Source organism: Anastrepha obliqua, chromosome 1 (genome assembly GCF_027943255.1).
Source record: "Anastrepha obliqua isolate idAnaObli1 chromosome 1, idAnaObli1_1.0, whole genome shotgun sequence".
NCBI classification, from domain to species: Eukaryota; Metazoa; Arthropoda; class Insecta; order Diptera; family Tephritidae; genus Anastrepha; species Anastrepha obliqua.
This window is the reverse complement of record NC_072892.1, coordinates 11,729,291-11,742,332: the sequence shown is the minus strand read 5'-3', so window position 1 is coordinate 11,742,332 and position 13,042 is coordinate 11,729,291. Positions and strand designations below refer to the sequence as shown.

The 13,042-nt window shown below is 35.8% G+C and overlaps 2 protein-coding genes and 2 non-coding genes across 5 annotated transcripts; 2 read left to right on the top strand and 2 right to left on the bottom strand.

The window, feature by feature from the left end:
* The first annotated feature begins 3,703 nt into the window (after nt 1–3,703).
* On the top strand, nt 3,704–3,775 carry Trnag-ucc (transfer RNA glycine (anticodon UCC)). The gene has a single exon. It is a non-coding gene; the product is annotated as a tRNA-Gly (tRNA).
* Nucleotides 3,776–4,999: 1,224 nt separating this feature from the next.
* Nucleotides 5,000–10,036, top strand: LOC129249871 (uncharacterized). The gene is made up of 8 exons (XM_054889547.1): nt 5,000–5,374; nt 5,433–5,570; nt 6,128–6,309; nt 6,716–6,840; nt 6,905–7,146; nt 8,235–8,441; nt 8,506–8,714; nt 8,798–10,036. The coding sequence occupies exons 2-8, from the start codon at nt 5,454–5,456 to the stop codon at nt 9,021–9,023; spliced, it is 1,308 nt and encodes a 435-aa protein (XP_054745522.1). The 5' UTR covers nt 5,000–5,374; nt 5,433–5,453; the 3' UTR covers nt 9,024–10,036.
* Nucleotides 6,442–6,513, bottom strand: Trnag-ucc (transfer RNA glycine (anticodon UCC)). The gene has a single exon. It is a non-coding gene; the product is annotated as a tRNA-Gly (tRNA).
* LOC129249861 (coiled-coil domain-containing protein 174) lies at nt 9,892–12,146 on the bottom strand. Of its 2 annotated transcripts, none has more exons than XM_054889532.1 (2): nt 12,093–12,146; nt 9,892–11,905 (listed from the first exon to the last, which is right to left on the bottom strand). In XM_054889532.1, exon 2 carries the CDS (start codon nt 11,856–11,858, stop codon nt 10,083–10,085), a length of 1,776 nt encoding a protein of 591 aa, XP_054745507.1. In that variant the 5' UTR covers nt 11,859–11,905; nt 12,093–12,146; the 3' UTR covers nt 9,892–10,082. The 2 variants fall into 2 exon arrangements, with proteins under 2 accessions (XP_054745507.1, XP_054745514.1); XM_054889539.1 differs by lacking the exon at nt 12,093–12,146 and adding an exon at nt 12,035–12,050.
* Between the last annotated feature and the right edge of the window lie 896 nt (nt 12,147–13,042).

Below are 13,042 nucleotides of genomic sequence, written 5' to 3'. Positions count from 1 at the left end.
TACTCAGAAACAACTCCAGAATGTTCCATGAAAATCTTAAAAAGAAATCTTGAATAGTTTTCAAGTTATAAAAGTTTTAGCAAAGCAGGTATAAACTGAGCGCTCGAGCGGTTTACGGTCATATGCTATGAATATGCGATTTTCGTCCACAATCGTCGTGAGAAGAAAAAGGTTAAAAGTCGCTCTGAATCCACCCACGAAGCCCGAAAAGCTCGTACAGAGGCTCTTCTTGAAGAGGATAATGAAATATTAAGAGCAGACGAAATGTTATATGGGGCAGGAATAGCTGATTAAGCTGTAAGTATGAAAAATTGTTTAAGCGTGTTTTTCTCGAAACCACGTTTTCAAAATTGCCCACATCACAGCTCCGTGAAAAATTAACATATCAAGCTCAAACTTTGATAGTATATTTTTAACAATATTTACTAGTTTTTAAAGCTATGGTGGCAAAAAATTTATTATTTATAACCCCTTTTTTAATAACAAAATGACAACAAAAAATGTCGATTTTTTAAAAAACTTCAAAAATTTTACAATAAAATTTTTTTTTGCAAGTAGGCTTAACAACTAAAAATAATGATATATATTAAAAAAAATTTGGTTTTTTCATTTCAGATTTTTTTTAAATGCGCGACAGTGTGGGCAGATTTCAAAAGGCGTTTCGGGGGAGCGGCTGTACAGTTGCCATTTTGAAATGAAAATAAATTTAAAAAATTTTTTTGTACACTCAAGACCTGTGTTTATGTAACCCTAAACTTTTTTTTACTAATTAAATTAATACAAGTATGAAAACAAAATCCATGAAAATTTGATTTTTACAGTAGAATCCCCCCTTATGTTAAAAATTCAAAATAAATTGCTCGTTAATAATAATATTTTAATAAAAACAAAAAAAGAAAAAAGTATTAAAAAAATAAATAAAAACGGATACTTAAAAATATAAAAAGTATCAAAGAGCGAACTTTGTCGAGGATAAGCAGGGTCGGTTTACGTTAAGTCCGCATTTTTATGGCGTTAAGTTCTATGGTGTTGCTACACGCTTTACGAAAGCTATGTTGGTGAATGGGTATTTCGTAAAGACCGGAAGTAGAAAAGCTTCAAATGTCTTCACTACTGGGTAAAGAGAGATATCGGGCGATATGACTCCCCTTGATTGGACGGTTTCCTAGGTTTCAGTAGTGGGAGCACCTTTACTGTTTTCCACTTTTTATGGGTGGCCATTGACAGACTGAAGACCTGTGTGAGTTGAGCAACTCCCCTTTTGAAGCCTTTTATCTTCTCGATGGGCACCTGTACGTTATTGCTGGTGAAAACAAGCGGTGCACAGTTGTTTGATCTGTTTTGCAGCCAGCTGGTACCACAAGGCTTGGTTCGTTCCCCTCACAATCGGTTCTACGATACCGGAACAACCCGGATTTACTATATATCCGGCCAAGGACTGTCACTCAAGCAGCACTCCGCATACATGTACGGGGAATGTTTTGCTGCTACAACAACAACAATAACAACGAGACTTAGTTCTTTCAACCGAATATTGCAGCATGGATTGTCAGCTGAAAAGACTCGCACATCTTTTCGTGTTTGCCACTCTGTCATTGTGCCTCCTCGGGTGTAACAGGGACCTTACGATGCACCAGAGCTTAACCACACCAGCGGTAAAGTTACAAGTTTTCAGGTTTTCTTCCCATTTAGTCCACTTAGGTTGATTTACCAGTTGGCAAATCTCCAAATTGAGATCCGGTCTACCGGAATCCCCGGGATCGGCCTGGGCTACGTGATCAAGCGGCAGTTACCCACCATCTTGATGGTGCATTCAGCAACGAATGCTTTGTTTACTCTATCCCCTACGATCGTTTGGTAGATTTAAAAGTCACTAATTACCAGTCGGTTTCCATCTCTGCTGAGCGCACCTCTATCCTGCAGGGTAGCGGATGGCAGGTTTTAGTTATATTAAATATTTCGAGCTTGACATCCCCTGACCACACAGCTTTACATTGACATTTTAAGTGATGTGCGGTTGTCTGCATTACTCCTACTGCGCTACTCCTACTGCGCTTGCCGTTGTTGTTTTTGTAGCCTTATTGTAGGAGATAGCTATGCCATAGGAGGCGATTGCGGGTGCAGAACTCTACATTAGGAGAGACTCTACGAAGATATCACCAATTACTGCAAAAATTGCACTTGACGGCTGTCAGTTTTCAAATTGGCCTGGTCTAATGCACGGAATAGACTGCGTGGTGGCTGATAGCTGCTGGGTGGAGCACGAAGGAGATAAGGATGCATGGAGTTGCTCCACTTGTGATAGATAGGTGGTAAAATTCAGCGCACTGAAAAGGGCTAGTTTACTGGGACAGCAGCCCTTGGCCGGAAAAACACGAGTCATTCCTGCCTACCGTTAGATGAGATCGATGGGTATGTTCAACAATGCATTATAATGCGCCACATACCATTTCAGAGTGAGCAGTGCGTTCAAAAATGCAAATATGGCAGTACTGCAAATGCAACGCGTTCTTAAACGTCATTTTTGTATCAAAAGTCGTGCATTATTTGCAGCAAAAATTTTCACACTGCCAATAAATACGCTAGTACAATGTCTGATGAAAAGTGGGTATTTAATTATTTATTTTAGCTTTTAATACAAAAATTGATGAAAAATACGATATTTAAACTTTATTTTATTATGTTGTACTTTTCTTGGTTTTAGTGATTACTTTAGTACATCGGAGATAAAATTACTGCTCAGAGTCCGACTGAGCATGGAGAACGAGTTCACGTCGGGAATGAGGAAAAAGAGCGTGCTCTGGGCTAAGGTCGTAGATGAAGTAAAAAAAGTTAATAAAGATTTAAAAATAGATAGAAACATCGCCCAGCGAAAATTTTCTAATTTACTCATCACATATAAGCGAATAAAAAAAAGAAACAATACATCCGGTAGAGAATCAATATCATGGCTTCAAAAAAAGACTTATTTTTGGGTATTTTCCATTTTGATATTAAACTTTTGACAAGATATGTCCTTCTTTTAAGCTTTACACGGTTTTTTTTCTTAAATTTAATAAAAGACTATCGGTTTTTTCCTCACATACATCGTCCATGACCAAACTTAGTAACAATTCCATTTTACTGCACAGCGCGTTCATAAATGCAACAAATCTATCAGATGATGACATCTTCGCGTTTAACAGAACTTTGTAAACTGTTACAGCAACCGCAACAAATACCTCAGGTACTTGGTTCCACTTTAAAAACAATAAATATTGGCCCTCCTTTTAAATATTACTTTTTACTGTTTAGCTTTTGTAAGACAGAGTTTAAAACCAAAGTCATAAAAACTCAAAAATTTGTTGTTTTATATCAGAGAGCTCTAAAGCAGAAAAGGTACCGTTGTCGCACGCTTACACATAATTTTGTGAATTTTGTCTTGACTATAAATACTTATGTGCTGCATTACTCCCTCTTTCAAACATATTTTGTAATTAAAAACAATTATTTAAGAACAATTTTTATAAAACCGGTACGACGCAGCGCTATATTTTTGCATTCATGGTCAAAAGTCTTTGTTTAATATTTATTTTATAACATTTACAAAACTCCCGATACGGCAACATTTGTGTGTGTAGGCAAAACAGCTTCGCGTGATGTTTTTCTGAAGCTACTGGTAACATTGTTGTTAAGTACAGCATTGAGCACATATTTAATAGACGCGTCGGTGGTGTAATGGTTAGCATAGTTGCCTTCCAAGCAGTTGATCCGGGTTCGATTCCCGGCCGACGCACAGTTTTTTTAACTTTATTAACCCTTTTGTTTGTTTTTTTTTTTTCATTTAAAAATTGGAAAAGTAATGAATTACAATCACAATGATTTTAAAAGCAAAGCTTCACCTATCAGCTTCACGTATCATAAGTATTTATATAATAATATTCGTATATCATTTATATGGTATTTCAAAGTACAAATTAATTTTGTAAATAAAGTGTATAAATCATTTAATGTTTTCTGCGTTTACTTCGGACAGGAGTTCTTCTATTGTGTGGCTTGATATTGATTGTCTTATTGAATGTAAGCTTCACAATATGTAACAATGTGTTTGATAGAAAGCATCTCTTCGTTGCAGAATTGACAAATGAGGTTTTGTGGATTGTTGTTTTGAAAGAGGTTGCTGTGGGTCAGGCGTGTATGTCCAAGCCGAAAACGGGTATATATAATCGTGTTTCGCCTTGTGGTTGTTGCTGGGAAGATTGGAGGGATGAAGCTTGGATTACTGCATTTATAATAACGATTTATGTTTTGCCTTCGTTTGTTATTAACACAAAAATTTCACAAAAAGAAACATATCGCTTCTACGAAATTAATTAGTTCGTATATATTCTATATAGCCGAAGGCCTTTGTTGCTAGCGCTGCTAAGCAGTTATTTGTTAAATAATTTATTTTTGTGTTTTCTATTGTATATTGCTTATTTTATATATTTTTATTTATTCCAGTTTAGGATTGATAGTAAGGGGAATGTTTAATTTTATTGAACTTTTTAACTAAATTAAGTTTAGTAGCAAAGTTAAAAATAAAAAAACTTATTTTTTAACGCATTTTAGCTGTGTTGAAAATTAAAAAACTTTATTTTTTAACTCAGTTTAGCTCTGTTGAAAATTAAAAAACTTTATTTTTTAACTCAGTTTAGCAGTAAAGTTGCAAATAAAAAATTGACCTCATTTCTTTCATTTTAAATCAACTTTATGTATTGTCTTATGGTTGAAATTATTTCTTGTTATTCAAGTTATTGTGTTCTTAACCAGTTTAGATGTTCGGCCAGCCTACAAGTATGCAAACACATTTGATAAGCTTTGCAACCATTTTAATTATTTTTCCAATATGGCATCACCGCCTGTGGCAAAGGATAAAAAAATACGCATACACCGGAAATTGACAGAATAGAAGGAAAGTATAAAGTACAAAACAAAAATTCATTCAAAAAACTGACAGCCGCTAAATATCCCTTGCGCCACAGCCCGCATATTTGTCAAGCTGTTTGTTGCCGAGAAAATCGATGTAGCAATACGCGAAAGCACCGAGAACGTCAATTGGTCGATTGTAACTCAAGTGTAATGCAAACTTGTATAAAAGAACGCATGCATAGGCGAATAGTTGTGCGAAATTGTTCACTTGCAAGCGGTTGTTGTGCTGACTGAGTAAAAAACAAATATATTTTCGAGAGAAGAATTTGCTGTACCAAAATAATCGAATTCGAAGTTAAACAAAAAAAAATCGCCGAAACTACATTTAAATATAATTTTATATATACCATCAACAACGGTACATAATAAAGTTCCAGGAAGAAGGAGACTCACCCACAACCAACTACCCCTGACGCCCTTCTAGGTACATATATTTGTTACATTTTTGCAAGTACTGCTTTTTATAACTCCCTTGCATCCAGTTTGAAAAAGTGCAAAAGACTATGGGCGTTACTGATGCACCTACCGAAGATGGCGATTCGTCCTCCAAACTAACAATACAAACATTTCGGGAAATTTTTCGTAGCATAGAGCCGGAAGTACAAATCGATGCATTTGAGGTAAAAATAAAATTAAAAAAAAAAAATTCACTAAACACACATTTTCACATACATACATCCCTGTGGAGTACTGCATGCAAAAGTTATATATGTATGTACATGCTGAACCAGTAAGAGCTCCAGAACAATTTCAGTATTACATCATTGTGTTGGCGCCGCCACCTCCCGCCACATATTTTTCTACATATACATCAAACAATTAGTTGATTCTGGGCTGCCACAGATATATGGGGATTGATATTTAGCTTAGCTGGTAATGTGAACTGCGAACTGCATTAATTGTGGCGCAATATTTATTTATAATTCTATAGCAAGCAACTGGGTTGACAACGAACCGAATTGAATTGTTATTGAATTGTTGTTGACATTGTTGTTTTTGGGTGGATTGCGGTTCATGCAGCCACTGAAGAGGAATTCAATGCAGTACAAACTAGTAATTAAAGTGGCGGCGCACTGCAATGCTCATAAATAACTTGCTTTTGTTGTTTTAATCCGCTTCTTTGGGGCACTTGATCTAGATACAAATTGTTTTAATAACTGTGCGGTGTATTTTGCAGGAGGAGCAAGGGTCGGGACGCGGCGACAATTATACAGCTACACTATATCGCACACATCTTACCGGTCAACGAAAGAGTACGGCGGATGGAAAAAAACAAAAATGGGAGCAATATTTAATTTGTAAGCGACTGCCGGAAAACGCTCAGAGACGTGAAGCTTATAAGAGCGATAAGCTCTTTAGGTGAGTATGGGAGAAATATTTAAAATATGGAATACATATACATCTGTATGTAAATATGCAATACCAATATGAATTATTGTATATTGAAGGAGTTATTAAAAATAATTCGTTGAAAATGAACAAAAAATCGTGTGCGTCGGCCGGGAATCGAACCCGGATCAACTGCTTGGAAGGCAACTATGCTGACCATTACACCACCGACGCTGCGCCTTAAATATGTCAAAACTAATATATGTACAGGAGGTGACCCTATCAAAAACCGAAATTGTGATGCATATATATGTACATCTAGTATATATATATATATATATATGTATGTGTATACGTATTTATATACATACAGCGCTTATAAAATAATTAATTTATTAAAAAATATAAAATATTTCTCCAATTTACAAATTTCTAGAAATGAAGTGTTATTTTACACGGAAATATTGCCGGAATTGTTGAGATTTCAAGAAACCAAAACGGAAAAAGTTTTTGACGCCACTCCCAAATGCTTCTACGCTCGCGGCGATCTTTTGATTATGGGTTTGTGCACACAAAAAAAAACAAAAATAATACCTATGAATAATATTTATTTATCTAATTTAAGAGGATTTGCGTATACGCGGCTTTCAAATGCCTGATCGGCAGAAGGGTCTAACCATAGATGAAACTGAATTGGTGCTGAAAGAGGTTGCCCAATTTCATGCACTAAGTTTGGCCTATAAATTCGAAAATCTTGCTCAATTCGAACGTTTGCGCGGACTTGTCACAGAGGGACTATTTTGTGCATCAAATGAAAATTGGTATAAAAATTACTATGAACGCTTGACAAAGGATGCTATTAAAATGGTAAGCATGAAAATACAGCCAGCTCCTTAAATATGATGAGCTGTCATAAATAATATGTATACATACATACATATGTTTGTACATACAAATAACTAAGTCACTTCATCTTTTTACTATGTTCGCAATATTTTTTATGGTCCAATTTTTGTTGTAAATTTTTTATACAAATATAGTTCCTTGCATAACTGTACCTTGCAAACTAGAGTTCCAAACTTTGTACAAAACTCACAAAAATTAAGCAAATTAAAAAAAATTGGCATCCAAATTTTCAACCTCAGAATGTTTAGAAAACTTCCATATGAAATGAATGCTCGGGAGACTTATATACAAATAAAAAAATGCTTACCATTGCATGCAAAACAAAAATTAAAAAAAATTAACGCGATTTTTGAGCAACATCAAACTTACATACAATTATACTAAAATTTAATCCCAAAAGTTCTCCCAAGGCGAATGTATTAAAGGTGGTGTTGGTAAATCAGCTGATTTGTTTTTCTTCTTTCGCTGTGCCCATGTGGCTTACAGTACAGAATAAAACAAGGAAATTAATTTTTGTGGCCTACTTTTCCAAACTCTGCCGTGACAATCAAACGTACAAAACATTGTTGTTGGTCTAGTGCCACCACCTTTAATAAATGCGCCTTGAGTTTTGCAAAGATTCTGATTTTCATGTTAATTTTTTTAAATTTGTTAAATTTTGTACAGTTTGAAATTTGGATTTACAAGGTTTTTGTTATGCAATATTTTTATTAAATGTAACGAAAAAACCTTAGTACAACAACAACTGCTCCCACGACAGTCGCTTCTTCGTAACCGGAACGACCCAGGTTTATATCCGCCCAAAAACTATCACTTCAGCAGCATTCCCCGTTTATGTATAGGGAATGTTTATGCAGCTACAACAACAACAAAACACTGATAATCTAATTTTACTACACCTTTCAATATTAAATATTGTAAATTTGGATTTTAGTTCTGAATTTATATCTTAAATGTCTGTTCTGAATTTTGTTAGACATTAATGAATAAATAAATAATAAAAAAAAAAAATAAAAAAAATAAATAATTTTGCTATTCTCGTTTTTCAGGTTTCCGATATTCTACCCGAGGACTCTAAATATTTGGATGCAATGAGAAAATTCGCCGGTTGCTCTTCTTTCTTTTCGCAAATGGTTAATTTAGTATGTGCAGAATCAACGCTTTCTGCAATTTGCCATGGCGACTGTTGGGTCAACAACTTTCTTTATCGCTACGAAAGTGCTGGTGATAACACAGAACAAAAAAAAGCTGTTGATGTAAGAGTTTTTTGTTTAACTTTTTCAATCACTAAAATTTACCAGGTTATGTTAATTTCTACAGGTTTGCTTGGTGGATTTTCAACTGATACGTTATAGTTCCATTGCGCTCGACATAGCCAATTTACTATTCTGTTGCACAACCAAAGCGATGCGTGATGAACATCTAAACAGTTTCATCAAATTATATACAGCAGAAGTTTTTAGATGGTTGAAAACTTTGTGTACATACCTACCAGAGTACTGTGACAGTGCTGAAAAGTTTGCAAAACTGTAGGTTGCTACCGAAAATGAGTTTATTATCTAGACGAATTTATTATAATGAAAATAAATTATGATTATAACATTTTTCGTAGATTTCGCGAGGAGTTAAAAACCTATGGACGTTTTGCGCTTGGTCTTGCTTTGGATATTTTACCAATGTCAACTTGCTCATCGGAACATGCGCCGGATATGTACTTAAACATTCATCATGATGCCATGGAAGATGGTGCGCCTATTTTGAATTTTCCGCCCAACGATTTATGCCGACAAAAAATGACTGACATAGTCATTGATATGGTCGATAGCGAAATGCTTTAATGAGATACTTTTCCGTATTACTGCTCGAAAACTAGCTGAACAACTATTTGGCGGTATAAGCCAAGAGTTGGGGCGCAGCAAAGCTTGGCATAAATGCATGTTGGCATCGCAAATAAGTTTCCTTAAACAAATATTGTATTTTAGAATTACTTTAGTGACGATATACTACATATGTATGTACGTGCGTATTATAGAATTTACTATGTATCAAAAGAATGCTCGTAAATTAGTTGAAGAGAATGACTACGAATACAGTAGGTATATATTTGTAACGTTTAGATTTTGTAGTTTCATGGAAGTGAAAAAAGACAAATTTTGAACATACGATGCGCTCTAATTTGAAAACAATTACTTATTGAATGGAACTGAAGTTCTTTCTAAAGTGTTGCAGCTAATTGGTTGAGCGACGTGATTATATGACAAAAATTATATAATATAAAAATTATTAATTATAAAACCAAACACAAAAAACAAGTATAAAACTAATTTATAAACCATATTTCGGTTCATATTTGCGCACATTTCGGCACAAATACAGACATACTCCCCTACTTAAGTGCACAGGTTTTCTAAGCATTGTAGAGCAATAAGAAGTGAAAGTTTTCTAACTTTTGGCGTTACAAACACGTATGAGTATTATTTCTTCAGTTACTCTTTATGTATACATAAATAGTTGCAAATTGAAAAACTATCGAAGAAAAAGCGTTTGCGATAATTTGAAATGTTTTGCATTTTTTTTTTATCAAGGTAACGCGATAAACTCATTTTCTTATATATTTTTTATTATTATTATTAAATTTTATTATAGCTTTGAATTGCACTTAAAACATTTGACTCTTCAAATTGACAATAACACTTTATAATTTTTATAAATATTGCATATTGTCTCATAAGTATGTATTTATAAAAAAGAGTAAGTCAAACTTTGTAAATTATTGCCATGCACATTTAATATCTACAAGCGAACAGGCAAGTTAAATAAAAAGATGCTGCAGCACGAAATTATCAATATATTTTATATTTTTTATTCATTAGGGTACCAACACAATGTATATTCCTTTAGTAATCCGCCTTTGCGGTCCAACTGGATTTCGTGGTCAAATTGCCTTTATCGCAATTGTCGCGTAGAAAGCGTAGACCTGCCTCGATTGAACGTTCGAGTTCATTGCCGGATTTTGACTTTTTAGCAGGGGGCGGTGAAACGTACTCTAGGTCCACTGGAGGCGGTATGGCAGCGCCTGAACGTTTTAATTCCATATCGTCTGTGACTTCATTCGTTGCTTCATAGTTGCGGCGTTGAAAAGTTCTATTCCTCCGCGATGTCTGACGGCTGGCGAAATTATCGGCCGGCAACGTTAGATTGTAGTTATCGGGGGCAAGTATTTCTTGTGGCAGCGGCATACTTTTGAAATTTGTACGTTTTGGTTGGCATTGCGGCTCAGTCAAAACGTTGACGGGCGCAAATTCTGTGATGCGCTCAGCTCTTTTCTTCTCATTCCACTCCTCTTGCGACATGGGCAAGCGCTCTGGTTTATATGCCCATTTTGGTTCTGATTTTTCATCGTCTATGACTTTAGAGCTGCCTGTAGCGTATTCTTTATCTTTATCCCATGGGCGCACGTGATTTTTGCGCTCTAATTCACGTTGTTTTTCTTCTTTCTGTTGCTTCTGTTCTAATTTTTTGGCCTTTTTTCGCGCTTTACGTTCTTCTTTGGTCTCTTGCGCTATATTTATAGTATTATCTTTTTGTTCCTCCTCCTCTAATGGGGGCAATCCAAGACGAGCTCGTTGTCGGTTCTTAGCGGCACGTACACGTTCTGCAATGATTTTTTCTCGTTGTGCTCGAAGCTCATCACGTCGCTTCTGCTCTTCTATAGTGCGTTTCCGTGATTCTTCTAATTCTTTTTGTTGCTTCATACGCTCCTCTTCATCTGTTGAGAATGCATAATAGCCGACACCGTGCTGCCGTGCCTCATCGAAGAAAACATCCTGATAATGTACATCTGCTTTATCGATATTTTCCTGCTCTTTGCGTTCCCAATTGGCGCGTTGCTCATCATGTTTTGACATTATGGAAATTCCATCGCCGAAGACACTTCCACTTGGTATGGGACCGATTGTTACATCTTCGTCTTCTCCATTTACATCACAAGCTCCCGTGGTATTAATCATCCAATTAGCTTTAGATTGATCCAAGCGCTCCGGCATACTAGCGGCCAATTCTGCGTCACGCTTTTTCACCACTTCCAGGTCTTGGCGAAGACATTTTCGAGTACGTCCCAAACAATCAGTATATTCCACCCACTCTGCTTCATCATCCAGACCCCTGTCATCGTCACTCTCAGTCTGACTATCTGAATCACTATCTTTCGGCACATTCGCGTTTACTTCAGTTTGGTCAGCCTCCTCGTTCATAAATGTATCATCTACACGCTCGTCCTGATGCTTGCGATTAAACAACACTAAACAATTATCGTCTGAATTAAGTTGACCTCCGGTGCGCGTCATGCGGTCGTAGAATTTGCTCTTTGCTTCCAGCACGCGCTTCGATTTCTCCAACAACTCTGAATCTTCATGTTCGTAAACAGTAACATCATCAAGCTTTCCGACCTCTTTGGCTCGAATCTTTTTATCCCGTTTGCTAATGCTGGTGTCACCAACGGAAATGTTGTTAGAAGTTTGGTGGACTAATTTTTTCGACGTATATTCGTTTTGCTGATTGGTTGTTTGGGCTGCCTTTGCTTTGTTTACCTCTGCCTGTTTACGTAGCAGTTCAGCTTTTAAACTTAAAAGCGAAGACAAATTAACACTGATCGCTTTGTTGGGATCGTTCATATTTTAATTATTATTTCCGCACCAAAATATAGTTAGTAATCAAAAATCTATCAGAAAAATTAGGCAAAGGAAATAATAAGTGAGGATGCCACTTTGTATTATGATATTTTCAATTGGTTAATTCTTTCAAATTGTAATCCATTTATTTCTGTAAAATATTACAAGAATTCACATACTAAATGATTAAAGCCCTTTATGACCCCTTGAACGCATGATAATGTAAGTATTTCTTACCCAAATTAATTTTAATTCAATTGTTATTAGGGTGGAAAACGCACTGAATGAAATGTACAGTTAACAAACAATATAATTGAATTCATTCTATTGACGTTCGTAAATATTTACGAATTTAATGAACAAAAAAAAGGAATGACGAATGAAAATGTTATGATATACAGAATATAGAGGATGTCGCCTTCCAAGAACCACTACATTATTTTTCGTGATTTTTACAACTAGGGACGTCGACTCGTCAAACGAAACAAACGGAAGAGAAGTTACTTGTTTGTAAATAATCAATGAAAGGCTTGGTAACATTGTGATTTTATAAGATGGAACCATGAACTGGACCAACTTATAAGAGGGAAAAATCGTGTGCGGTTCATCAAAGCTCAAAGACTTAAATGGCTAGACCATACCATGAGAATGGACCCCACGAGAGCTTTACGAAAAGTAATTGACGCTAAAACATTTGCAACGAAATCAAGAGGCAGACCAAGATCAAGATGGTTTGACGAACTAGAAGACGACATAATGAAACTCAAGGCCACCAATTGGAGGGAAACAGCCAAAGATCTGGTCAAATGGAAACATTTTGTGCAGCAGGTCAAAGCTCACACAGAGCTGTAGCGCCAAATGATGATGATGAAATTAAACGAACTAATGAACTTTTGTGAATGACCCCAGGGCAAGGAAATGTGTGTGTGTGCGTACTTTACTTTTCCTCTTCATAAAAGCATAATTTTCCCCCCTTTTGTTTGTTTATTTGAAGATGTGATATTACAGCGAATTCGGAAGGTGCAATCTTATCTTCCTTGATTCTCAGTTCAGGCGGCAAACGAGTAACTCGAACCGTGGCTGTGTTGATTTTTTCGTATATCACTAACCATTTCAGTTTTAGCCGGCCTCTCTCGTAAACAAACTGTTGTCATAAGCCCGGTTACGTCAGCAAATTAGCTAATTCC